This window comes from Lissotriton vulgaris, unplaced genomic scaffold, assembly GCF_964263255.1.
Source record: "Lissotriton vulgaris unplaced genomic scaffold, aLisVul1.2 SCAFFOLD_1220, whole genome shotgun sequence".
NCBI classification, from domain to species: domain Eukaryota; kingdom Metazoa; phylum Chordata; class Amphibia; order Caudata; family Salamandridae; genus Lissotriton; species Lissotriton vulgaris.
Genome location: NW_028243988.1, coordinates 242227 through 270196, shown reverse-complemented (window position 1 = coordinate 270196; position 27970 = coordinate 242227). Strand labels below are relative to the sequence as shown.

Sequence of the window (27970 nt, the reverse complement as noted above, 5' to 3'; positions counted from 1 at the left end):
AAGTGTATAAAGTGCAATGCGGGGTGAGCGCTGGCGGTGTGAGCACTTTGCCGCTGACCGCGCGACACGCAGAGGAGCATGGGCGGGACAGCGCCCTAGTCCCACACGACGGGCGAGCAGAGCCCTTAGCGTGGCATCCCTCCCTGAGCCATCCTCTCTGCGCTAATAACCAATAGGGAGGGCTCACCTGGGCAAGGGGCGTTCCTTGCAGTATAAAGTGGCGCGGCAACTTCGCTCGGCCTCTCTTCCCGCGCCAGGATTCCCTTAGGCTCTGCACTGATCCCACCCTGACCCTGACCCAGCTGCAGAGCGGCGGGGTGAAAGTTGTGAATTTTTAATGGTCATGTTTTGTGTTGCAGGCGGAGTCACAGGGTGATCTGGAAGCAGACGGGTACAGTAAGGGTACCTCTGCGGCAGAAGGATACAGTCTAGATACCTCTGCCTGGCACAGTAAGGCTGCCTGAGCCAAGCACCTGGAGTCAAAGGAGGTTCCAGGAAACAGCGCCGGCGCCCCGTTAGTCCTTCGGGCAGTCGGGGGCCTGAACCAACCGGGGGTGTGCCTCATCGCTCCGCCGTGACAGGGGGGGGCGGGAGTATAATGAAATGGTAATTTACTGCACCGTCAGAGCATTGACTCGCCGTGCAAGATGGCTCCTTACGCATGCGGGTTAGCGAGGGGCTGCCGCATTGGATCACCTGTAAGATGACCCACCTTAACAACTACCTGTTTGTCCGAAATAAACCTGCAGCACTGCTTTCCCACAATTATGTCTCATGAGTTTCCTTTGGTATACAAGTGTATAAAGTGCAATGCGGGGTGGTGTGGGCACTATGACCAGTGACATGAAGGTACTCTTGCAGAGAAACTGATGCTTTAGCTTGGTGGGGTGCACCATAAAAGTCGTTCACAGAAATCCTTTGGTGACAGGAATACTTTATGTAATCTGACCTACGACTCACCAGCAACGCTTCCACTGCTTAACGTTATTAGCACTACCAAGTTAGAAATTCAGACACCTCCTCGCCCTGAGTGACAGGCATGATCAAAACCAATCTTAGAAAAATACATTTCTGGAAAAGCGAAGACTAGATGAAACCCAGAGGTGGTGTAAAGACGAGAAAACACCAATACACAGGTTACCTCAGCGCTGTGTTGAAGCTCCATGGGAAAGGACTTACTTCCCAACAATGTTGATAAACAGAAAGAGGGTGGACTATTAGTTGAATTACAGGAATCAATAGTAGACAGAATGGAAGTTCAGAATAGGTAGCGTACTTGTGCAGCAGATCACACAGCGTAGGCAGTAGGATGAATTCAGACTTGGCGATTATAGTTGTGAAAATCAGGCTTGTGGAATGTGTGCCACAGTGTGCACCAGGGTGGTAAGGATGAATGTTCTGCCATAAAAGTGTGAAAAAGATAAAAAGTTTAGTTATAACACCTTAGTGCAATAAGTGTAAGGCGGGGCTGGGGCTGGCCGGTGTTGAGGCCACTGGTGTGGCTTAAAGGGGTAGTGCTTCATGCTAACTTGTTTCATGATGTCTTATTTTCTTTTCTATGATGAAAGTTACTTGCTAGTAATTGTTCTTTATGTAGGTTGTAGAAAACGTTTCTTCCTTGTTTGAAATGTTCCTTTCTTGTGGAAACCTCCTAATGTGAAAATGGTGGTAGTTGCCACAGTAGTTTCTGAAGATTGCACCATCTCTTGGTCTACCTGTGTTCTCCAGGTACCTTAGTTCAGCTTGAAAGTGTAGGTTCATCCCATCCTCGTCGCCAAAATATGTAATGATGAAGGTGCATTCAGGAAGGATGTAATTCAGGATGTTTTATTCAAGTAGTTAACAAGTAGTAAGGTACAGGACATCATGTAGTTAAGATGGTATATCAGAGCCCCACCAGGAGCTGCCTGTCAGCAGCTCAGCCTATGACCAACTGCCTCTCTCATCCCAACATTCCGAGGCATCAATTTTAATGAGTCAGAGCTCAGACACTGACTTAGCAGTGCTGATAAAACACCTTACAATGTAATATGCAGGATACTACAGACTTCTTACACAAACTGTGTACGGTGTTAGCCCTGCAGCCATTGTTCACAGTTTTTGTCAGAAATATGTAATGATTGTCAAAAAAAGCACAAAATCGTTTTTGCATGTAAGAACCTCTTCTTCGTTAGATGAAAACATGGTAACTGTCTAGTTTACTCAGCTAGTGCCGATCCTGCCCTCCTCCTGGTAGACGCTATTGGCGAATAAACGCCAAAATGGAATTTTCTCCCATTTTTAAACTACGGCCCATGTCTGAATGAACTCGATAAACAGTGCCTTCTTCAGTCTATAAATGTGTTTTGTGTGCTTTTGTGCGATAAAATGTGTGACTGTATTACACTCCATGGTGATAGTCATTAGAGAAGTGTGAGAAGTGTGGCTCAGGGGTTAGAGGGGCAGACCCGGAAGCTGAGATCGGCCCTGGACCAGGGTTCAATTCCCCGCCACGGCGGGTCTTGGGCTAAAAATTTCACGGACTCGATAATTCTCGCTCCGGTGCCTTCTTGACTCACGGGTTCACACTCTGCGACTCTGGGCAATAGCTTGCTTAATCTCCACAACGGCCCCTCGCGGCGGGATGCCTGGCTTTCACCTTGTGTATACCCTGCTGGGGTTATCTCACAGGGGAATACCAGGACGGGTTCCCCAAGCAAGCGCTGGGAAACCCACTGCGGGTAGCTGTGCGCTATATAAGCTCATTTACATTTACATTTAACCTCCATACCAAGCCCAATATCCTGAGCACAATTTGACTCTTTGGTGAGTAATAACAAATGTAAGAGGTGCTTTTCCTGTCTTTCCGCATTTAAAAGACAAGATCTACCATCACCAGCCATGTGTTTCATCTTTCCCTCTTCACCTAGAAACAATAGCACATTATAGTTTCAGCCTCTCTCTCTGTGGCTTACATTAGCCACAAAATATTCAGTTAACTTTTTCAACGTTTTAAATGTCTGAATTCCGTCTTCTATAGGTGACATAACATCGCAGTATGCGAGGCTGGACTCTGAAATCCATTTACAAACAGAGAGAAGTTGAGACGTAACTTACCTACAACCGTCACGCGCAGTGGATAAATATTATAATTATATTTAATTCTCGAGCTTCTACTGTGCTCATATCGGAAGTAGTATGTGCCAGTATCCCTTGTGCTGACATCATCGATCCTCAGGGAACAATCCCTTTGATGTACATCTCCCACCAGCTTGAAGCGGCCTCTTGTTTCCTCACGGATCTCTCTCTTTCTATCGTTGGAAGCCACTGATGGGTCGGACATGGCGTCACCCTCAATGAACCAATATCCGCGGGCACTCTCTGCTGCCTCCCCTGTCTCCTGGATAGTGAACTGGCAGGGAATGAGGACACATAGGCCTTCCTGAGCTGTGACGGGGCTGGGAACGGTCAATGTATAGTATTTATTTATATCTTCATCATCACAGAGGACTCCTGCGGAGACACGAGGAAAGAGAACTTCAGCAAAGATGAATAAGGGTTTAAAGTTAAAAGCTATAAAACATAAAGTTAAAGTCATATGGACATTCATGTATTTTTCAGCTGTCTTAATACAGTGAACATTCATAAGATGTTTTAAAAAATCAGGAAACAATTCTCAAAAGTTGTGTTTTTGTGTGACAAAATGCAGCACAAACTAAAGTCCTCATTTACAGGATTTTGGTCACCTTGCTGCACTGCCATACGCCAAAGTGAAAGGGCCCCATATTTAAGTAATACAGAACGTTCCTGTCTTTTCTCCCTGTGCTGGTGCCGTTTCGGCAGCCTAGCTCCAACTCAGGCACCCTTGCATCATGGTGCAACGCACAGTAGCAGCTTGTAATGTCTATCAGTGGTATGGGCTGGTACCCAATTCACAAACTGATAGCGAACAAGTGAGCTGTAATTGCTCTATGGAGTTTTGGGGTCTTCCCACAAGAACATTTTGTAAAATTCAGCCACATTATCTGCACCTAAATGACAAATTTTCCTTTAGATGCACCATGGTCAAGATAGGTGGGGAGCACTGGCCAGGCACGATTTAATAAGGAGTAATGTAACAAAGGGTAGAAAATAAAGTTACTTTGCTGTGTTGCATGATGGCCCTTGAGGTTCTGTGAAATGCAGACAGGCTAGATTTGCTGGCTGACGGGGCCCTGCAGCAGGCAGGTGATCCCAGGGACGAGCAGCAGAAGAGGTTGTCAGCGAGTGTTATGGCAGAGGCTGTCATGGCTTGTTCCTCAACAGCCCACAAATTCCATTTGCCATTTGAATGCCATTGGAATAGGGTGAGAGGTATTATGAATTCGGGCAGTATGGTGGGCGGGCTGTCATGGGCTGAAATGCCCTACCACGCTGTGCTGGGAGGGAACAGGCAACAGGTTGCCTGAGGTGCTCGGGGGTTGCGAGTTCCTCTGGAACCACTGAACAGTTCTGTGGCTATGCGCCACTGTAAGGGGTTTTGGCTGTTGTGCGGGGGCCGCAGCGGCTGTGAACACTGCTATAACCCATTTGGCACGAGGGTACACATCACATTGAGGTATGTGTGCAATGAAGAAACACTTACCATTTTTGAGGCTTTCATGCCCTGTAGGCCACAGGAAATTTTGGTGCCACTGGGTGCATCAAGCCCAGTTGACAGGGAGCAGCCAGAGAGTAACGTGACACCTCTCGACCGCATGGAGACTCCGAGTTACAAGGTTACTGTGGGCAGGGCTTTGGATTCCCAGGGCCTGCTGCTAGATTTATCAAGCCTGCAGAGGCAGGCCCTGGATGTATCACAGGGAGTGGAGGAGGAGGGGGACTCCAGGTAAGGGGACAGGACTGAGAGTGAGTAGCAGGAGATTGGTGGGCACGTGGTTAAGCAGAAGGGCAAAGGGGGGTAGGAGGTTCATTACAGGATCAGGGTCGAGTACACCCATAGTTTCCCCCATTAGTGATGCCAGGAGTCATAGGCAGTTTGGAAAATGTTGTTGTGGTTATGGAGCAGAGAGCAAGGGTTTGTTGGTCTGCTGAAGGAAAGTGACCCTTTTTACATGGTTACCCCCTCCAACTTTTTGCCTGACACATGATGCACTTTTGACTTGGTGTACCCCAGGTCCCTGACAGTCAGGTTCCCAGGGCCTGTGTTCTTTACCAAAGCTGTACCTTTCTACCCACAATTGGCTCTTCTCTGGCCACAGGTAAGCATCTTGAAAAAGGTACCATGGGTCCTTGTGACCATGGAAGGCCTCTAAGGGCTGCAGCACCTATTGTGCCACCCTCAAAGACCAAAGAGCTGTGCTGACACAGGAAGAAGAAGACACTTACTGGCTTGCCTACTGCAAAGAATCCAGCGTGTCCAGTTGCTCCCCAGAGCCCGGAGGACCTACCCTGCCCTCACCTTCCAGACTCAGTCTCCCATGATCACCTAATTTTCTCAAGCAAAGACTCATCCTCAGAATGTGGATGCATGTGGCTCTGTGATTCTGGAACCAATCTGTACCCGACGCCCAGTCCCATGGTCGAGTGTCCCAACAACACAAGGAGGCTCTCCTGTGATCATTACCTGGGATCTGGTGATCATAACCCTCCTATGACTTAAAAAAAGTGAGGAAGGGTATAAAAGGGAACACTCCTGGTCCCTTATATCATATATTTAACAAACATTAGAAGGAGTACCCCCTGAGGACAAAAAATGTCCTCGTGGTATGAGGGAAGATACACAAAAAGAGAACATTTCTCCTTTTTAAGAAGACCCTTCACTCACAAACCTAATTGGTGATATGCTTCATCATTGGGGTCCCATCTGAATAGCCGAATGCTATCCGGGTGTACTTCAACACCTGATTAAAGTGGAGCAGGTTATGATCGCAACAGTGGTGCAGGTGAGTGAATACAAGTGAAGTAAAAATTGTCCTAATTTAACTCCCTAGAATACTTTAATATGGAGTAGCAGAACAATATTGAAAAACTAGTGAAAGATACTGTGTTTAGTTAAATTGACCTCAGGTATCATTGTGATAGTAAAAAGTGATAGTGGTCTACATGTTTCAACCTCTCAGTGACATTACTAGGTTTTCTTCAGGACCTAGCTAAGTAACCTGGGCAGTATACACAAGCTAAGGTGTACCCACCACTTGCAAAACCACACTGTGTATTCACTGAAAGGAAACTAGAGACTCGATTTAGTCGTGCCTCATGGAAGCTGGGGTTAGGGCGCTGGATCCGTCAAACGATGCCGCCCGCTTCTCCGCCTAAATTCAGAACCATTCATTGCAACCCGAGGATCAGGCTGGACCCCAATGATGAAGCACATCACCAACTAGGTTGGTGAATGAGGGGTCTTCTTAAAAAGGAGACATTTTTCTCTTTTTGTGTATCTTCCCTTATACCACATGGACATTTTTTGTCCTCAGGGGGCACTCCTTCTATTGTTTGTTACGATCATCAACCTTCCTCAAGCTTCCTCAAGCTTCCTCAAGCTTCAAGCTTCAAGCTGTCACCTGCAGCCTCAACCAGCAGTGTCCCCCATCCGCCACCGGAGCTAGTAAGAAGAACCCGACGTCAAAGGACACCCCTGCCCCTTGAGCCCCATGACTTTGGGTGGCCCTGTTGATGGTGTACCAGCATCTCCCAAGAACCTAACTTGCCTCTCAAGCCAGTGTTACCTCCAAGAGGCCTCCCTGCCCGAGCCTACAGCATCTTGACCGAACCAGAGATCCTCATTGAAATGGACAGGGCCACCAATGTTGCCTTGGCACTCAGCACCCGACTGCTCATGTTTAGGCATGGGCGGAAAATCCGTTCCGCTCGCGGATTTTGCGGATTTTCGGGAAATCCGCAATCCGCGAGATTTGCGAATTTCCCGCAAAATCCGCAAATCCGCGAGCAGCGGATTTTGCTCGCACTGCTCGCACTGTTCGCGTGAGTTCGCGCCCCGCGAATAAGTGCAAAATTGGCGAAATACGATCTTAGCAAAACTGAAAGTAACTACTTACCAGGTTCAAAAGTTCAGGCACATCATTAGTAGCCATTTCCTGTAGTGCTTCCTGAGGGGCCCCTCCAGAGTTCAGTTGCCAGTTGAAACTATTATGTGACCCTGCTCTGAACCTCAGAATAGTTACACATATGCCACAAAGGTCCTGAATTACAGCTAAGGGAGACAAGCAGGAGCCAGGCTGGAAGTTAAAATCCATTAATCAGCCCCTAATTCATTATTGTCAGTTGGGGCAGGGCAGGTGTTGTAACTAATTTTGCAACAATGAAAGCACTTAGCAAGTGCAAAAGATCACTAATCAGGGCGCACTAAGGAAGCAGGTGCCAGCTAAAAAAATATTCTGTGACACATTAATCAGCCCCAAATTAATTCAGGTCACTTGAGGCAGGGAAGGTGTGCTTTGCTTTGCCGAAAATAATGTACACTGGACAACCAGAGGGTGTGGTGATGAAACAGAGGGTGGCATGGGTGGGCCAGAGGGTGGCATGAGTAGTCAGAGAGTGGCAGTGGTGACAGATAGTGGCAGTGATGAAGAAGAGTGTCCCAAACAGGCTGGACACGTAGAAACAACAAGTTCGCAAAACTTGCGACCCGACAGGTAAGTTCGCAAATTGCGAAATTGTAAAAACCCTCGCGAACTGGCAGAAACACGGGCGAACACAAAAAAAAAAAAAATCCGCAAATTCGCGGGAATTCGCGGATTTTGCGGATTGCGAATCCGCAAATCCGCAAAATTCGCGAACGCGAGATCCGCAAAATTCGCTCATGCTTACTCATGTTCCGCTGGTGGTGTAACTCCTCTGATGATTTTTGGCCCCTGCAGTGCTGATATCTAACCCAGGAGCTTTACTCCTACAGCCACGTGGCCTGCTCGTAAGCAGTCCCTGACCCATTGCCCCATTGGCTAACATTGGGGCACTGCACTCTGCAACCGGCCGCCCTAGTGTCGCTGGTGGACACATTTGATTGGCAACCTAGACCTTAGGGAACCTTAGTTCTAACCCCTACAACTCCCACTCGTAAGTCATTTACTTACCTGTGAAACCGATAACTATTTTTCTACCATAGAACCCAATGCTATGCATTTTTGTTCCTAAAAAGTTCTGTGTTGAACTAATGTTTTGTATGAAGAAAAAGCAACTACACTGCAAATCCTAAAAAGTCTTACTTACCATGTATTGTGAGATCCCTGGCGTGGCATCTAAGCTTACCACCCTCAGTAGTTGATGTAATCTAAAAGAAATCCAAATGTATTTCAAAAGTATTTACTGTGTGATTTAAAATACTTTTTTAAGTAATACCAACCTTTAACGATTGCAAATTTAACCTCAAATGCAGTTCCTTGTAAAGTCTTGCATTTGAGAGTATATTTTAATTACCTGTGCAAAGTCCTGCTTGGTTCTAAAAATAACACATAAGTATGCCTTCTAAATACTTACTTAATTGGTCTGGATTCAGTCTCTGAGTGTGTGCGATCAGTCTTGATTGAGTGAATACAATAAATGCTTAACACACCCTCTGGATAAGCCTAACTGCTCGTCCACACTACCACAAAGAGAGCTGTTAGTACTTGCCTAATTTAGCATCTGCTATACCCCTGGGAACTCACTGGACTCTGTGCACACTATACCTTATTTTGGTATAGTATATACAGAACCATCTTCCTACACATTACAGAAGGCTACAGTAGATTATTTAGTGTAGGATGTTGGTGTTTTTGCTGAAAGGAATAGTATTCAAGGGTCATTAATGGTTGAAAGGTAGAAGTGGAACATAAATGGCAGTGTAGTATCAATGGTGGGTTCATTGGTGACATTGTCAAGTTAGCATAGGCTTCGATGCCATGAGGGTGCTTTTGTGCATGACACTACATGCCTTTATTTTGCAAGACTTTATTTGTGTCCTTGTCAAGTGAGAACCGTCTGATTTTCAGGTTCTCTGCTGTGCTCTAAAGTTTTAGTCTGCAAACGATGTACAATGTCGATAAACAGTGCCCCTTGTTATTCTATTCTGGTCAGTTCCTCGCTCCTAGACGTAACATGACACAAAGTTGCACTACTGAAAGTTGTGTGCTTTAATACTGCATGCAAACCATGTTGTTCACGCACTTGGAGAGAGACCTTTCCAGAGAGAAGTGCTGTGCTTGTCCTGAGATGTAAACCTTTCATCTAGGCCTTGAGGTATGGGGTCTGCTGACAAAGCTTAGAGGCCTTCTTTTCTATAATAAACTATATCTTAGCACTGGGAGGGTGGTTAGGCACTATAGCCCTTTTCCACTGTATTTATGAAATTATATACCTGTTTGTATTCTATGGAATTGTGATAATGCTGACAATATTGTGCATTTTGCTGCTAGTAAGGGCATGTGCACTGTACAATAGAGCGCGTTAGTTAAAATAAAGATTTTAAACTATATTGTGACTCTGAATACTCTTATTGTGGACAAGTATTAATGAGTGAGCTAAAGAGTTGTCTTGCTCCCGCGATTCCTGAGAGAGTCAGGAGTGCTGTGTTCTGGGTTGACTAATCATTGGTAGCTTCGCTGTTAGTTGGAAAATGAATGAGACACTATTGCTATTCGGTTTCGGGGATTTTGGGCACTGAGATGATGGGTTGGTATACCACTATCTACTGAGGTCCTGGTTTCGTGGGCATAGTTCTGTATATGTGCAGAATCAGTGCAACATGGCGCCACCAACGTTTGGTCTGGTTCTTATCTGTGAGACGCTTGAGTAGTGCTTGTGGTTGTCCAAAAACTCCTCACTTCTATTTCCGGAAACAGCTGTGACGGTGTAACCTCCGATAATGATGTTTTCATACATTCTTTCAAGGTTGAAGTTTCAAAAAGTTTCCCTCTACATTCTTAAACCTTTATTGCACTGCCGCCTTTTAAGTTGTTACTTTTTGTTTCCTGTGATGGTGGTTGATATTCCACCTCACAGCTGCGCAGCCCTCCAGACATATCTAGTTCGATATGGAGTGCATATTGAGGGTGTGGAGCTCATATTTGTGGTGGAAGCGAACTCAGCTTACTACTTTGAGGTGTTTTTTTCTTGGGTCACCTCTCCAGTGGTGGATGGAACAGATGGTCTGTTTCATTTATACAATGCCACGGCCCTTCCTCATAATTATCACCGTTATAGAGCTCATGCAGTTCCGCTTACAGCTTGGCAACACCATATTTGGTTTAATGGCGCCCTTCCTCATCCAGTATCACTGGTCCATTTAGGTCCTTTATCCATTGATGGGGCCACTTGACCCGTTTTGGCTGGGTACACCCCAGACCCACGTTATTTAACTCTTCAAATTGGGGACCTTTGTATCTTACACGTCTTTGATATGCCTGCATAGATCTGTTATACAATATGTGATGCGCAAAGTCCAGGTGGGACCAGCAGGAGCTGCAGCGCATCCAGCGTGACCTGTTGGTGTGACTATCAGTACAGTTATGGTTAACTTGGTAATGGGCAAATGTTAGAAATGGGATTTCTGGTTGGCTAGCGCATGCGCCGAAGCCAGGTAGAAACCACCATTCTATTCTAGGCAAGAGAGTTAGACATTGAAAATAACCCCTGCTCACCCCTTTGGTAGCTTGGCACGAGCAGTCAGGCTTATATCAGAGGCAAAGTGTAAAGCGTTTGGGCAACACACACACAGCCACAACACACTAGGCACACTACAAAAGAAACTCCACACAAGGTTATATAAAAATAGCCTTTGTTTTTTAATCCAAAACACATTAGATCATAACACACACATATACACTGTGCCAACTGGCACTAGATTATATACACATGACAGGGCCAATCGGGCCACTGCCAGAACCGTTACAAAACACAAGTAGCAATTGTAAAACACACCGGTACAATACTGTACTTAGCATCATCACCTGCAACATAAACACATTATGTCTGCATCACATTAGGCATAAGACACAGTATGCATAACCAATATAAGCATAAACACATTATGCAATCTCAGTAGGCATAAACACAATATACCATGGGCATCACAAGCATAAACACATTATGCAATAGTCCTGGTGTATAAATCACATTTTGCAACAATCAGATTAGGCATAAACATATTACCTAATTCTTGTAGAGCCTTGCCCCCTACCCAGGTCATCAAAATGACCCCCAGGCCAACTGGCCTTTCACTGGGGCTTAGATGCCCTCTTTCCCAAATGTTAGGGCAAAACTGGGGCCTTCAACTGGACCCCTGGCTGCCAGTGCAGCAAACCACTGTGCACAATGTGCTGGGAGCGTGGGGTGCGTCTCACCCTTTTCTCATCAAGCCAACAAAATGCCTCTGTGTTGCAGCTGCCCGCGCTTTTGCGGTTCCAATGGGTGGGTCAGCTGTGAATTCCACTCTCGGAATCTGGAAAGGGAAAAATACCTTCTTACTTTGATTCAATGTTGCGTTTTGGGGATTTTGGGCACTGAGGTGATAGGTTGGTCCACTACTATCTACAGAGGTCCTGGTTTCCTGCGCATACTTCTGTATATGTGCAGAATCCATGCAATATGGCGCTGCCAACGTTTGTTCTGGTTTTTATCCGCAAGCCGCTTGAGTAGTGCTTCTGCTTGTCCACAATCCCCTGACTTCGGTTTCCGGAAAGATCTCCTCCAATATTGATGTTTTTATAGGTTCTGCCAAGCTTGACGTTTTAAAAATGTTTCTCTCTATATTCTTAACCCTTTATGCACTGCCACCTTTTTGGTTCTTACTCTTTGTTTTCCACGATGGCTGTTGATATTCTGCCTCACAGCTGCGCAGCCCTCCAGACATATCTGGCTCGATATGGAGTACCATTTTCGTGGTGAAAGCAAACCCAGCTTACCACTTCGAGGTGTTTTATTCTTGGGTCTCCTTTCCGGCGGTACATGGAACTGATGGTCTGTTTCATGAATACACCGCCACGGCCCTTCCTCATAATTATCAGCCTTATAGAGCTTTTGAAGTTCCGCTTACAGATTGACAACACCATATTTGGTTTCATGGCGCCCTTACTCAACTCAGTATAACCAGTCCGTTTAGGTCCTTTATCAATTGATGGGGCCACTTGGCCCATTTTGGCGGGGTACACCCCAAACCCATGTTATTTAACTCTTCAAATTGGAGAGCTGTGTGTCTTGCACACCTCTTTGATACACGTGCATAGAGCTGTTATACAATACGTGATGCACAACGTCCAAGCAGAACCAGCTGGCGCTGCAGCGCATCCAGCGTTACCTGGTGGTGTGACTATCAGTCCTGTTATGGCTAATTCGGTAATGGGCAAGCCACCCACGAATAAGGATGAAGTGCCTTATTGGCTTGCTGAGAAATTTTTCAATCTTGAATTTGCTTTTCCTAATACCTCTCCTGTGGACAAACACAGGATATTGACTATTAGTTTCTCTAAAAAGATTTAGGCCCATATGTATCAAGCAAAATTGCGATCGCAAATGCCAAAATTCGCAGAATTTCTGTGTTTGCGATCTCAATTTTGCTTAGAGGTATGGATTAGGGCAAAACTGCTTGCATTTAAGGAATCGCACATTTTGCGATTCCTTGAATGCAATGTAAGAAACACCAAAAAAATGACATTTGGCCTCAAGGGTTCGCTAATTACCACCAACTTCAAGAGGTGGGAGTTGATTCCAGATTCAAGCGACTCACACAGAGAAGGAGGAGCCTTCCTGTCTTTTTTTGTCAAAGTGTGGGACCACTAACAGCTGAGCATCTCCCGAGCATAAAGCTATAGTGACAAAATATTCTCAGATTGTGGCATTAAGATATTTAGGTCCCTCACCCTGAAAATCGTGATATGCATTGACAGAGCTTTGAATGTGATTCCTTTTCTCAACATCAACCAGTGCATCTGCTTTTGGTAAACAGAAATGAAGGTCTGCCTTGAAAGTCTGCACAGAAAGCAACTGAGGTTTTATGTACCACTTGATGCCAGTGTATTAAATACTACAGAAGGCCAAGTAAAGAGCATTGTAGAAATCCAATCTGTATAGGATCAGTGCTTGGACCACTGCTTTCTGAGCTTCCTAAAGGAGAAAGTATAGGAACTTTTTTACCATTTATGAAACGGGATTTTACTAATGAAGAAAGTTGGGCTTTAATAGAAAGATGCCTGTCAAATAACACCCTGATTCCTTGCAACTTCTGTAGGGGGCTTTGGGTAGACTCTCACCTGGCCAGCAGCTAGACCACGCTACTATTGGGTTGAAATCAAATAGCAAGATTTCTGTCTTGTCTCCATCAACTTTGGTAGAACACTCCAATAAATATTTAAGTAAGCATGTACCATGAACTGCATTTACCATTATGCTAAGGGGCCAACTGTGTTGGGAGGTGAAGCAGTGTGCTCCCACCCATTTCTGTTTGAAAATGCTCCCTTGAGCAATTGAGCTGACAGCTTGAGGAGATGCACCTGTGCGCGTGTAAGAGGTATTGAGACCTGAAAGTGTTGTGGCACCCTGCTCAGCAACCCCCGATTACATTTGTTTTTTATCTCTACTGATGACAGATGATATCAAGAAACACATGTCTAGAGACTTAAAGCACTAACCTGCACCATCTTTGTTGGAGCACTTCGTAAATATTCAAGTAAGCATGTACCATGAACTGCATTTACCATAATGCTAAGGGGCGAACTGTGCTGGGAGGTGAAGCAGTGTGCTCCCACCCCTTTCTGTTTGAAAAGGCTCACTTTAGCCCTTGAGCTAATGAGCTTGTGGAGATGCACCTGTGTGCCTGTGAGAGGTAATGAGACCTGAAAGGGTTGTGGCAGCCTGCTCAGCAATCCCAGATTAAATTAGTTTTTATCTCTTCAAAAGGGGGTGGGGTCGCACACCACTCACTCACCAGCGGGATCGCCCCTAAGGACTATGGTCAGTGTAGTTAAGTATTCCGCGATGTATCCTTCTTCGCCATCCCTGGACACGTGTTTCGGGGTATTTACCCCTCAGCAGCAGGGAATAGGCCATCTTCTTATCTTCTGGGGTTGCCGGTGGCTGCCAAATATTGCCAGGTCTAGTACCACACAGGCGCGCAGGTGCGGGGTCCCAGGCTCGTCAGCCCGACAGCTCGAGGGAGCTTTAAACATTTCAAAAGGGGGTGGGGTCGCACACCACTCACTCACCAGCGGGATCGCCCCTAAGGACTATGGTGAGTGTAGTTAAGTATTCCGCGATGTATCCTTCTTCGCCATCCCTGGACACGTGTTTCGGGGTATTTACCCCTCATCAGCAGGGAATAGGCCATCTTCTTATCTTCTGGGGTTGCCGGTGGCTGCCAAATATTGCCAGGTCTAGTACCACACAGGTGCGCAGGTGCGGGGTCCCAGGCTCGTCAGCCCGACAGCTCGAGGGAGCTTTAAACATTTCAAAAGGGGGTGGGGTCGCACACCACTCACTCACCAGCGGGATCGCCCCTAAGGACTATGGTCAGTGTAGTTAAGTATTCCACGATGTATCCTTCTTCGCCATCCCTGGACACGTGTTTCGGGGTATTTACCCCTCATCAGCAGGGAATAGGCCATCTTCTTATCTTCTGGGGTTGCCGGTGGCTGCCAAATATTGCCAGGTCTAGTACCACACAGGCGCGCAGGTGCGGGGTCCCAGGCTCGTCAGCCCGACAGCTCGAGGGAGCTTTAAACATTTCAAAAGGGGGTGGGGTCGCACACCACTCACTCACCAGCGGGATTGCCCCTAAGGACTATGGTCAGTGTAGTTAAGTATTCCGCGATGTATCCTTCTTCACCATCCCTGGACACGTGTTTCGGGGTATTTACCCCTCATCAGCAGGGAATAGGCCATCTTCTTATCTTCTGGGGTTGCCGGTGGCTGCCAAATATTGCCAGGTCTAGTACCACACAGGCGCGCAGGTGCGGGGTCCCAGGCTCGTCAGCCCGACAGCTCGAGGGAGCTTTAAACATTTCAAAAGGGGGTGGGGTCGCACACCACTCACTCACCAGCGGGATCGCCCCTAAGGACTTTGGTCAGTGTAGTTAAGTATTCCGCGATGTATCCTTCTTCGCCATCCCTGGACACGTGTTTCGGGGTATTTACCCCTCATCAGCAGGGAATAGGCCATCTTCTTATCTTCGGGGTTGCCGGTGGCTGCCAAATATTGCCAGGTCTAGTACCACACAGGCGCGCAGGTGCGGGGTCCCAGGCTCGTCAGCCCGACAGCTCGAGGGAGCTTTAAACATTTCAAAAGGGGGTGGGGTCGCACACCACTCACTCACCAGCGGGATCGCCCCTAAGGACGCGCGCCCGTGTGGTACTAGACCTGGCAATATTTGGCAGCCACCGGCAACCCCAGAAGATAAGAAGATGGCCTATTCCCTGCTGATGAGGGGTAAATACCCCGAAACACGTGTCCAGGGATGGCGAAGAAAGATACAGCGCGGAATACAAGACTACACTGACCATAGTCCTTAGGGGCGATCCCGCTGGTGAGTGAGTGGTGTGCGACCCCACCCCCTTTTTGAAATATTTAAGCGGGCTGACGAGCCTGGGACCCCGCACCCGCGCGCCCGTGTGGTACTAGACCTGGCAATATTTGGCAGCCACCGGCAACCCCAGAAGATAAGAAGATGGCCTATTCCCTGCTGATGAGGGGTAAATACCCCGAAACACGTGTCCAGGGATGGCGAAGAAAGATACATCGCGGAATACAAGACTACACTGACCATAGTCCTTAGGGGCGATCCCGCTGGTGAGTGAGTGGTGTGCGACCCCACCCCCTTTTTGAAATATTTAAGCGGGCTGACGAGCCTGGGACCCCGCACCCGCGCGCCCGTGTGGTACTAGACCTGGCAATATTTGGCAGCCACCGGCAACCCCAGAAGATAAGAAGATGGCCTATTCCCTGCTGATGAGGGGTAAATACCCCGAAACACGTGTCCAGGGATGGCGAAGAAAGATACAGCGCGGAATACAAGACTACACTGACCATAGTCCTTAGGGGCGATCCCGCTGGTGAGTGAGTGGTGTGCGACCCCACCCCCTTTTTGAAATATTTAAGCGGGCTGACGAGCCTGGGACCCCGCACCCGCGCGCCCGTGTGGTACTAGACCTGGCAATATTTGGCAGCCACCGGCAACCCCAGAAGATAAGAAGATGGCCTATTCCCTGCTGATGAGGGGTAAATACCCCGAAACACGTGTCCAGGGATGGCGAAGAAAGATACATCGCGGAATACAAGACTACACTGACCATAGTCCTTAGGGGCGATCCCGCTGGTGAGTGAGTGCTGTGCGACCCCACCCCCTTTTTGAAATATTTAAGCGGGCTGACGAGCCTGGGACCCCGCACCCGCGCGCCCGTGTGGTACTAGACCTGGCAATATTTGGCAGCCACCGGCAACCCCAGAAGATAAGAAGATGGCCTATTCCCTGCTGATGAGGGGTAAATACCCCGAAACACGTGTCCAGGGATGGCGAAGAAAGATACATCGCGGAATACAAGACTACACTGACCATAGTCCTTAGGGGCGATCCCGCTGGTGAGTGAGTGGTGTGCGACCCCACCCCCTTTTTGAAATATTTAAGCGGGCTGACGAGCCTGGGACCCCGCACCCGCGCGCCCGTGTGGTACTAGACCTGGCAATATTTGGCAGCCACCGGCAACCGCAGAAGATAAGAAGATGGCCTATTCCCTGCTGATGAGGGGTAAATACCCCGAAACACGTGTCCAGGGATGGCGAAGAAAGATACATCGCGGAATACAAGACTACACTGACCATAGTCCTTAGGGGCGATCCCGCTGGTGAGTGAGTGGTGTGCGACCCCACCCCCTTTTTGAAATATTTAAGCGGGCTGACGAGCCTGGGACCCCGCACCCGCGCGCCCGTGTGGTACTAGACCTGGCAATATTTGGCAGCCACCGGCAACCCCAGAAGATAAGAAGATGGCCTATTCCCTGCTGATGAGGGGTAAATACCCCGAAACACGTGTCCAGGGATGGCGAAGAAAGATACATCGCGGAATACAAGACTACACTGACCATAGTCCTTAGGGGCGATCCCGCTGGTGAGTGAGTGGTGTGCGACCCCACCCCCTTTTTGAAATATTTAAGCGGGCTGACGAGCCTGGGACCCCGCACCCGCGCGCCCGTGTGGTACTAGACCTGGCAATATTTGGCAGCCACCGGCAACCCCAGAAGATAAGAAGATGGCCTATTCCCTGCTGATGAGGGGTAAATACCCCGAAACACGTGTCCAGGGATGGCGAAGAAAGATACATCGCGGAATACAAGACTACACTGACCATAGTCCTTAGGGGCGATGCCGCTGGTGAGTGAGTGGTGTGCGACCCCACCCCCTTTTTGAAATATTTAAGCGGGCTGACGAGCCTGGGACCCCGCACCCGCGCGCCCGTGTGGTACTAGACCTGGCAATATTTGGCAGCCACCGGCAACCCCAGAAGATAAGAAGATGGCCTATTCCCTGCTGATGAGGGGTAAATACCCCGAAACACGTGTCCAGGGATGGCGAAGAAAGATACATCGCGGAATACAAGACTACACTGACCATAGTCCTTAGGGGCGATCCCGCTGGTGAGTGAGTGGTGTGCGACCCCACCCCCTTTTTGAAATATTTAAGCGGGCTGACGAGCCTGGGACCCCGCACCCGCGCGCCCGTGTGGTACTAGACCTGGCAATATTTGGCAGCCACCGGCAACCCCAGAAGATAAGAAGATGGCCTATTCCCTGCTGATGAGGGGTAAATACCCCGAAACACGTGTCCAGGGATGGCGAAGAAAGATACATCGCGGAATACAAGACTACACTGACCATAGTCCTTAGGGGCGATCCCGCTGGTGAGTGAGTGGTGTGCGACCCCACCCCCTTTTTGAAATAGTTTTTATCTCTACTGATGACAGATGATATCCAGAAACACATGTCTAGAGATTTACAGCACTAACCTGAACCAACTTTGGCGGAACACTCTAGTAAATATTCAAGTAAGCATGTACCATGAATTGCATTTACCATAATGCTAATTGGCAAACTGTGCTGGGAGGTGAATCAGTGTGCTCCCACTCCTTTCTGCTTGATAATGCTCAGTCGAGCTATTGCGCTTACAAGCTTGTGGAGATGCACCTGGGCGCATGTGAGAGGTACAGAGACCTGGAAGGATTGTGGCAGCTCCTCAGCAACCACAATTAAAATAACTTTTATCTCTTCTGATGACGAATGATATCCAGAAACACATGTCTAGAGATTTACAGCACTAACCTGCACCAACTTTGGTGGAACACTCCAGTAAAAATTCAAGTAAGCATGTACCATGAATGGCATTTACCATAATGCTAAGGGTGAAACTGTGCTGGGAGGTGAAGCAGTGTGCTCCCACTCCTTTCTGTTTGAAAAGACTCCCTTGAGCCCTTGAGCTAGTGAGCTTGTGGAGATGCACCTGTTCGCCTGTGAGAGGTACTGAGACCAGAAAGGAGGGTGGCAGCCTGCTCAGCAACCCCAGATTAAATTTGTTTTTATCTCTACTGATAATGGATGATATCCAGAAACACATGTCTAGATATTTACAGCCCTAACCTCCACCAACTTTGGTGGAACACTCCAGTAAATATTCAAGTAAGCATTTACCATGAACTGCATTTACCTTAATGTTAAGTGGCGATCTGTGCTGGCAGGGCTCCCACCCCTTTCTATTCACAGGCCCTTATATGAATGAATGACTAGATTTGTAAAGCGCCCAGCTACTCAAGAGTGTCCTGGCGATATCGCAGATATAGGTCAAATGCACCACTTTATTGGTTGAATAGATGGGTTTACAGCAACTTCCAAAATTAAGTCTCATTGGGCATATTTCAGATTTGAGATGGGGGTTTATTCCAGATCCAAACGACTCATACCGAGAAGGAGGGGCCTGACTGTCTTTTTTTGTTGAAGCGTGGGGCCACTAACAACTGAGCGTCTCCGAGCACAAAGCTATAGTAGGAAATATTCTCAAATCCTGGCATTAAGATAGTTAGGTACCACACCCTGGAAATCTTGATTAACAATTGACAGAGCTTTGAATGTGATTCTTTTGCTCAACATAAACCAGTGCAGCTGCTTTCGGTAAACAGAAATAGAGCCCACCTCGTGAGTCTGCACAGAAAGCAATTGAGGTTTTCTGTACCACTTGATGCCAGTGTATTAAATACTAAAGTAGGCCAAGTAAAGAGCATTGTAGTAGTCCAACTCATACAAAATCATTGCTTGGACCACTGCTTTCTGAGCTTCCTAAAGGAGAAGGTATAGGATTTTTTTTTTTAGCATTTTTGAAACAGGATTTCACTATAGAAGAAAGCTGGGCTTTAAAAGAAAGATGCCTGTAGAATAACACCCTGATTCCTTGCCACTTCTGTGGGGGACTTGGGGCAGACATTCACTTGTCCAGCAGCTAGACCATCCTACTATTGTTGTGTTGAAGGCAAATAACAAGATGTCTGTCTTGTTTGGATTACCTCGAATATTATTGTCTCCTAACCATCTCACACCTGCCATTATAGATTGTGAAAAGGTCTCCTTGACTGCAGCAGACTCAAACTTGTAAGAAAGGAATAACTGAGTGTCATAAGCATATGAGGTCACCTTGAGGTTTTAGGATTCCACTAAGGAGCAATGGGGGACTTATAAATGTTAAAATGACTGGGACTCAATGCAGATCCCTGCGGCACTCCACACTTTAGTATCTTTATATCAGACTAGTGTAGCTTCACTGCAACTGCCTCTTCTCTGAACTTTAGAACAGAACTAAACAACCTCAAAACTGCTGCGGTTACCCCAATTGATGAAAGACGTAGGAGGAAAATATCATGTAAGACAGTATCCAAAAGCAGCCTAGAAGTCCAGCAGAATCAAAGCAACATTGTGACCACAGTCAAGGTTCCAATTGAACGATTCTGAAATATCCAGCAGAGCTGGTTCTTTATTTTAGTGTGCTCTAAAACTAGTTTCAGAAGGGTGCAGGACATTTAAAGTCTCTAAAATCTCTGGGAGTTGTGTGTTAACTATTTTTTCAAGGAATTTTGAGACAGCTGGAAGTTGGGAAACTGGTCTAAAGTTTGGGAGAATCACAGCATCAGCATTGGTATTTGTTAGACAGGGTATGACATTAGCCCTTTTCCAATATTTAGGCCCAATCCCTGACTTCACTGATTGACGGGGCAGATGGAATCTACAGTCTGAATCAGAATGTGAGGAGGATGCAGGTCAAGGGGAGATCTAGATTTACAGTTTAAAAAGCAGCCTCTCTAAATTTCCGTAGAAGGGGCGATGTTTTGTGTCAGTTTGCATCCAAGGATGACACCGCAGGGCCATGGGCTTGTGTCATTGTGTCAGCTGCTTTAGATGTCAATAGATTTGACTAAATCCTCACAATTTTGTCGTTAAAAATCATTCAGTCTGAGACATACGTTCTTAATAACTTTGCAATGTGGGGCATATAAGCTGGGATCAGTGAAGTGTGAAGCAATTCTAAAAATCTCTTGGGAACAGTTTTTTGCTTCAATGATAATTTAGAAGGAATGTTGCTACAAGCAAGTTCTACATTTTTATGATGTGAATTCAGAGCCTGTTTGTAATTTAATTTGTCGTGCTACTGATTGTGCCTCCCCAAGTTCTTTCTAGTCTTTTACATAATTTTTTTTCCAAGGCGAGTTCAGGTAAAAACCAGCCAGCCAAAGGGTTATGGCTCTTTTTATAAGTGTTTATTCAGGAGTACCCTGTTTGGCCACAACTAGAAGCCTGTTGGAGCAAGGACTCGTGAGAAAGAGACTTGCTTGAAAGCGATCCTCTCCTTTAACTTACTAACAAATTATTAACTGTGTTTTGTGAATAACTAATGCGCACCACACAAACAAGTGGATTAGTGAAGCTTGCTTATGTGTTTATTAATGCGAGTAACATGGACGAAGGACTAAAACTGCTTTAACTGGGAAATCTTTACTTGGCATGCATCAACTGCATCTACGTAGAACGACAAGCTAATGCTTGGAGGGAATTTCTTGCGCATGAACAGAAGGCACTAAAATGGACTCTTGAAGACTTGCATGCATGGAACCTGCTTAGCTGAAGCGAAACAAGCTATTTAACTAATGCCAATGCGGGGAAGTATTGATAAGTAAAGGGGATTAGAGTAGAGATGGGTGGTATACAGTGAGACCATTATTTTGTGAAAGTAACATCTGTCTTTTGACTTTATTATTAGTGCGCATTTGGGCCTCTTTTGCATAACCAGATTGCAAATGATGCGATGCCTGCGCATGCTCACTGAGTGGAGCCATGAAGGCCATGACTGAGGTGTTGAACAGAAACCAATTGGGAGGGCTACAAGCGTGGGAATGGATGGTGAAATGTTCAGCAATGAGATGTTCTATTCTACGTAGTGTCATTAATGTTTCAAAAAGAATACATGTAGTGGATGGGAATAAAGTTTTGAATAAAAATTAAGGGGATGGGTTTGCGAACAATGGTCAAACTGAGTAAAGTCACACATAACCATGGTGTGATGATCATCCCCCCTTGCCTGACCAATTAGATTGAGTATTGTTATGATATTGAAACTTTAGTGGGTGGTACATGAAGAACGAAAGTTTTAACTGAGGTAGCTTTAGTTAGTTAGTTAGACATCGATGCAGGGATGCTGTGAGTCGTGGGTGCTGTCGGAGTAGAGAGAGATGCTGTTGCTGGGAGAGATGCTGTGAGATGCTGATGAAGAATTGAATGCAGAATCTTCCATCCTAATTTAATTGGGTTAGATAAGAAGATTGCAGAAGAATCTTGAGGAGGAAGAGAGTGTCAGAGAGGGTTGAGGTGCAAACGTAAGTATTCTAGAGAAGTCAACTATCCTGTCCTGATTCCTGCACTGAAGCCTTTGTTTCCTGACCTATCCCGGGAGACCCTCACCAGCCCTTTGGCCAGGGGGTTGGTCTTCACACGGTTCTTGGTAAATATATTTCTCTTGTAATTTAGTTATGTCCTTTTCTCGCTATCCTCTTCTTTCCTTAGACATTGCTCATTGAGTAAGTCCATATTATATTGTTTGATGACCTAATTGATTTTCTCTCCGCTGAATGAGGGTGAATGCACTGTGTATTTGAGATGGTTCACATGCAATTGAAATTTAGATAACGATGTTAAACCTTCCTGAGTCTGTGGTTATTTTGCTTTAAGGTATAGAGAAGTTAGAGTTATGTTCCTTGCCACCATCAACTAGTTCAACTAATGGTCCATCGACCAGAGGAACAACATTTTTGATCAGTGTAAGGTTTATTGAACAACTAAACCTAAACATCGTGAAATCATATAAACTTTGACTCCAGCGGTTTACTCAATGTACGTGTGTTTATGGGCCCAGGTGACTATATGGTGATGGAGTATCTGTTTTTGGTACGACGCTTGATCAAGCCCACCATAATGTCATTTTGTATGACACCTTCAGTTAAAGCAGGTCTAGTAGCAGTTAAAGCTTCCTTTAGGACCAAATTGTCACTTTGTTCCAAGTGCTGACTGGAATCATAGGAATATCTAGTTTGCTCTCTTTTTGTATTAAGAAAGGACCAGATAAGAATATTATGTAGTGATCAGACCAAACTACTTTCTAAGGGACTTCCAGCTAGATGGAAAAGCTAGAAAATACCACATCAATGGTGTGTCCTGCTCCATGAGTAGGACTAGTGGATATCATTGAAAGATTGAGAGCCGCTAATATTTCTGTTAAGAGATTGGCCAGAAAATCTTCGGAGTTAGCCACATTGAGATTAAAATATTCTAAGATTATAAAGTTGGCATAGTTAGCAATCTTTACCGCTGAAACCTGGTCTAGAGATTTAATACATTTTTCTGCATAGCCCTGGGGATGGTAAGTTAAAAACCCATACAAACAATAATGGAGCAGAGGAGGAAATGCAGAAGCCTAAGGCTTCCACAGCTTTCAAATCATCCAAAGTTGTGAAACAAAATCAACCTTCTTCAAGAGAACATGAGCTATAGAAAATCTCTTACTCAATTTCTAATCTAGATTATCATGAAGATATACTTTTGAACACTTATGAAAAATGAAAAGGGTCCATAATCAAACGTTTCTCAGGTTGAAAAATTTTGTTACATTAATTCATCACAAGGGTTTCAAGTGTATAATCACCATGTTCAGTTCATGGCTATTCATGGAGGGTCTTCCAGAATAATCCTGAATCGATAGTCTCCAAAATAAATGTCTTGTTGGACGTGCTGCCCTTATTCATTAATACCAACGGAAGGGCATCTGGCCATTTCTGTGACATTGATGCATGAGCATTTGCTAGCTTTGCATTCAGAACACCATTCGATCTATCCAAAACCCCGTAATGCTTCTAAGTGATATCCACAATAAAACATCTGTTCCATCTTCCAGGCCATGCAAAGAATCTTCAAAACCTCATTCTTTAAAATAAGTTCTAAAGAAGTTGGGAAGCCAAAACTGGGGATTAATTAGACTCAATATGGGCTTGGCTACAGAGAGAGCATCACATCTCTTGGTTGGGTAAGCTTCTACCCACCTGCTCAACAGGCAGACACTAATAAGTATGTATCTTAGACTATTAAATGGATAGAGCGTACCAGATCAACCAAACATTTGCAGTATTCCAGAACTATATCATTAGCAATGTACACAAGTGCAGCTGCATGAATACCAGAAATTCTCATGGCACTGGCCATTAGCACTGCACAAGGAAACAATGGGAAGAGGTGTGGCACTGCGGCAAGGGCGACTGACGCTGGAATCTGGGATCACGGTTCGATCCCCGGCACCGGCGACATGTTAGCCAAGCACCATGTGACTCTGGGCAATAGCTTGCTTAATCTTCCCAACGGCCCCCAGCTCCTAGAGACCCTTACGGGTGATTGTTTGCACTTTACAAATTTGGATTATTATAAGGAAATAAGCCTGTAGTCTTGTAGTCTTATAGTCTTGTTGAGCATGCTTCTTATTCCCATAATACCAAAGGAAGGGCATCTGGTCATTTAAGTGACTTCGTTGCACACACCTTTGCAAACTTTGCTCTCAGAATACCATTCGCTCTATCCAAATAAATTGTATTGCTTCTGGGTAATATTCATAATAAAACATCTGCTCCATCTTCAGTGCCATGCAAAAAATCTTCAAAACCTCATTATTAAAATACGTTCTCCCATCTGATTCCAAAGCTGGGGGTTAATTGTCTCAATAAGAGCTTGGCTACAGTGAGAGCATCAAACCTCTTTTGGGTGGGTAGGCTTCTATTTACCTCCTTCACAGGCAGACACTAACAAGTATGCATCGTAGACTATTAAACTTTGGCATCTCAATGAAATCTATCAGTATTCTTGTGACAGGTCCCTATTTGACTCATGACAACTTTAGTCCTTTTTCCTACAAACCTTTTTTGGCAGGTAATGCAGAGTTCACAGAGTGCATCAACAACAACTCTAAAATGATTATTAAACAATACTTTTTGAATAATGACACAAACCATCATGTCTCAGATGTGTAGGTCCACGAAGATACATTTCTATTTGCAACAACATTGAATCAATCAAAGCAAACCTCCAATCTGAAGACAACAACACTTCAGTGGCATCTTTGGAAAAACCAGTTTTTTTCCATCCTTTCTTTTCAACCACTGGTACTTCATTCTGCTGTTCTTTGAGTGGCTGAACTTACATGAGAAACTACTTACTGTCTCTGTTTCACAATCTGGCCAGTTTTCGATTTTCAAATGTTTGATGAGCATGTTTTTCTGCTTTAGCACCGAAATATTGCAATATATCTTTTTTGCAATTTAAGACGCTGTCTTTAATAAGTCTTTCTGACAATAATTCCAGAACTCCTTGAAGACTTAAAGAATTGATTTCTAACCTTATCTCAACAAGTGAGGATGTACTAGGCAATATCTAATTTCCTGACACCTGGCTCTCCTACCTCTGCTTCCTCTGCCTGTGCTTGTACATGAAGCTTATAGTACAGAGGTGGTCTCTTTTCAGTCAACAGCCTGCATCAAATTACAATTTTTGCATTGCCTATGTATATTCCCTATTTGCCTCTCGTACTGATATGTTACCACATTCCCTCAATGTGTAAAGCGCTCCGGAAGCTTGTTTCCTTCCCAGTGAAAGAATTTGACTTGGTAGTTTGGTCTGCCCTGTTCCCATGATGCACTGGGCCAGGGACAGACTAATTTGCATATAGCCAGGTTCTCAGCTGGGATGGTGCAGTGAGCTAAAAAACGGTGTTGGATCAAGCCCTGATCTCTTGACTGGGTGAGAGTATTCTGCTTAATTCAGAAACTCTGTCCATCACCACCCCCTGTTGTTTAATTATTTTGTCCACCATAAGCGTGGAAGGGTATACTCAGACGTGAGTCCCTTGCTCATTGCACCATCAGGATTCAAGCAAGCCGGGCCGAAGACGGCTGTAATGCCAGAAACCGGTCCCCGGAAGCTTGTTTCCTTCCCAGTGAAAGAATTGGCTTGGTAGTTTGGTCTGCCCTGTTCCCATGATGCACTGGGCCAGGGACAGACTAATTTGCATATAGCCAGGTTCTCAGCTGGGATGGTGCAGTGAGCTAAAAAACGGTGTTGGATCAAGCCCTGATCTCTTGACTGGGTGAGAGTATTCTGCCTAATTCAGAAACTCTGTCCATCACCACCCCCTGTTGTTTAATTATTTTGTCCACCATAAGCGTGGAAGGGTATACTCAGACGTGAGTCCCTTGCTCATTGCACCATCAGGATTCAAGCAAGCCGGGCCGAAGACTGCTGTAATGCCAGAAACCGGTCCCCGGAAGCTTGTTTCCTTCCCAGTGAAAGAATTGGCTTGGTAGTTTGGTCTGCCCTGTTCCCATGATGCACTGGGCCAGGGACAGACTAATTTGCATATAGCCAGGTTCTCAGCTGGGATGGTGCAGTGAGCTACAAAAACGGTGTTGGAACAAGCCCTGATCGCTTGACTGGGTGAGAGTATTCTGCTTAATTCAGAAACTCTGTCCATCACCACCCCCTGTTGTTTAATTATTTTGTCCACCATAAGCGTGGAAGGGTATACTCAGACGTGAGTCCCTTGCTCATTGCACCATCAGGATTCAAGCAAGCCGGGCCGAAGACGGCTGTAATGCCAGAAACCGGTCTCCGGAAGCTTGTTTCCTTCCCAGTGAAAGGATTGGCTTGGTAGTTTGGTCTGCCCTGTTCCCATGATGCACTGGGCCAGGGGCAGACTAATTTGCATATAGCCAGGTTCTCAGCTGGGATGGTGCAGTGACCTCAAAAACGGTGCTGGATCAAGCCCTGATCTCTTGACTGGGTGAGAGTATTCTGCTTAATTCAGAAACTCTGTCCATCACCACCCCTGTTGTTTAATTATTTTGTCCACCATAAGCGTGGAAGGGTATACTCAGACGTGAGTCCCTTGCTCATTGCACCATCAGGATTCAAGCAAGCCGGGCCGAAGACGGCTGTAATGCCAGAAACCGGTCCCCGGAAGCTTGTTTCCTTCCCAGTGAAAGAATTGGCTTGGTAGTTTGGTCTGCCCTGTTCCCATGATGCACTGGGCCAGGGACAGACTAATTTGCATATAGCCAGGTTCTCAGCTGGGATGGTGCAGTGAGCTAAAAAACGGTGTTGGATCAAGCCCTGATCTCTTGACTGGGTGAGAGTATTCTGCTTAATTTAGAAACTCTGTCCATCACCACCCCCTGTTTAATTATTTTGTCCACCATAAGCGTGGAAGGGTATACTCAGACGTGAGTCCCTTGCTCATTGCACCATCAGGATTCAAGCAAGCCGGGCCGAAGACGGCTGTAATGCCAGAAACCGGTCCCCGGAAGCTTGTTTCCTTCCCAGTGAAAGAATTGGCTTGGTAGTTTGGTCTGCCCTGTTCCCATGATGCACTGGGCCAGGGACAGACTAATTTGCATATAGCCAGGTTCTCAGCTGGGATGGTGCAGTGAGCTAAAAAACGGTGTTGGATCAAGCCCTGATCTCTTGACTGGGTGAGAGTATTCTGCTTAATTCAGAAACTCTGTCCATCACCACCCCCTGTTGTTTAATTATTTTGTCCACCATAAGCATGGAAGGGTATACTCAGACGTGAGTCCCTTGCTCATTGCACCATCAGGATTCAAGCAAGCCGGGCCGAAGACGGCTGTAATGCCATAAACCGGTCCCCGGAAGCTTGTTTCCTTCCCAGTGAAAGAATTGGCTTGGTAGTTTGGTCTGCCCTGTTCCCATGATGCACTGGGCCAGCGAGAGACTAATTTGCATATAGCCAGGTTCTCAGCTGGGATGGTGCAGTGAGCTAAAAAACGGTGTTGGATCAAGCCCTGATCTCTTGACTGGGTGAGAGTATTCTGCTCAATTCAGAAACTCTGTCCATCACCACCCCCTGTTGTTTAATTATTTTGTCCACCATAAGCGTGGAAGGGTATACTCAGACGTGAGTCCCTTGCTGATTGCACCATCAGGATTCAAGCAAGCCGGGCCGAAGACGGCTGTAATGCCAGAAACCGGTCCCCGGAAGCTTGTTTCCTTACCAGTGAAAGAATTGGCTTGGTAGTTTGGTCTGCCCTGTTCCCATGATGCACTGGGCCAGGGACAGACTAATTTGCATATAGCCAGGTTCTCAGCTGGGATGGTGCAGTGAGCTAAAAAACGGTGTTGGATCAAGCCCTGATCTCTTGACTGGGTGAGAGTATTCTGCCTAATTCAGAAACTCTGTCCATCACCACCCCCTGTTGTTTAATTATTTTGTCCACCATAAGCGTGGAAGGGTATACTCAGACGTGAGTCCCTTGCTCATTGCACCATCAGGATTCAAGCAAGCCGGGCCGAAGACTGCTGTAATGCCAGAAACCGGTCCCCGGAAGCTTGTTTCCTTCCCAGTGAAAGAAATGGCTTGGTAGTTTGGTCTGCCCTGTTCCAATGATGCACTGGG

At 46.2% G+C, this 27970-nt stretch overlaps 1 protein-coding gene across 1 annotated transcript in view; it reads right to left on the bottom strand.

Moving 5' to 3' along the window:
• LOC147668186 (sialic acid-binding Ig-like lectin 13) overlaps window positions 1–27970 on the bottom strand; it is a 314281-nt gene that overhangs the window by 178297 nt on the left and 108014 nt on the right. The window contains exon 3 of the mRNA XM_086948718.1: window positions 3097–3492. Coding sequence (XP_086804844.1) covers window positions 3097–3492 — 396 coding nt within the window. The remainder of the gene's footprint in view (window positions 1–3096; window positions 3493–27970) is intronic.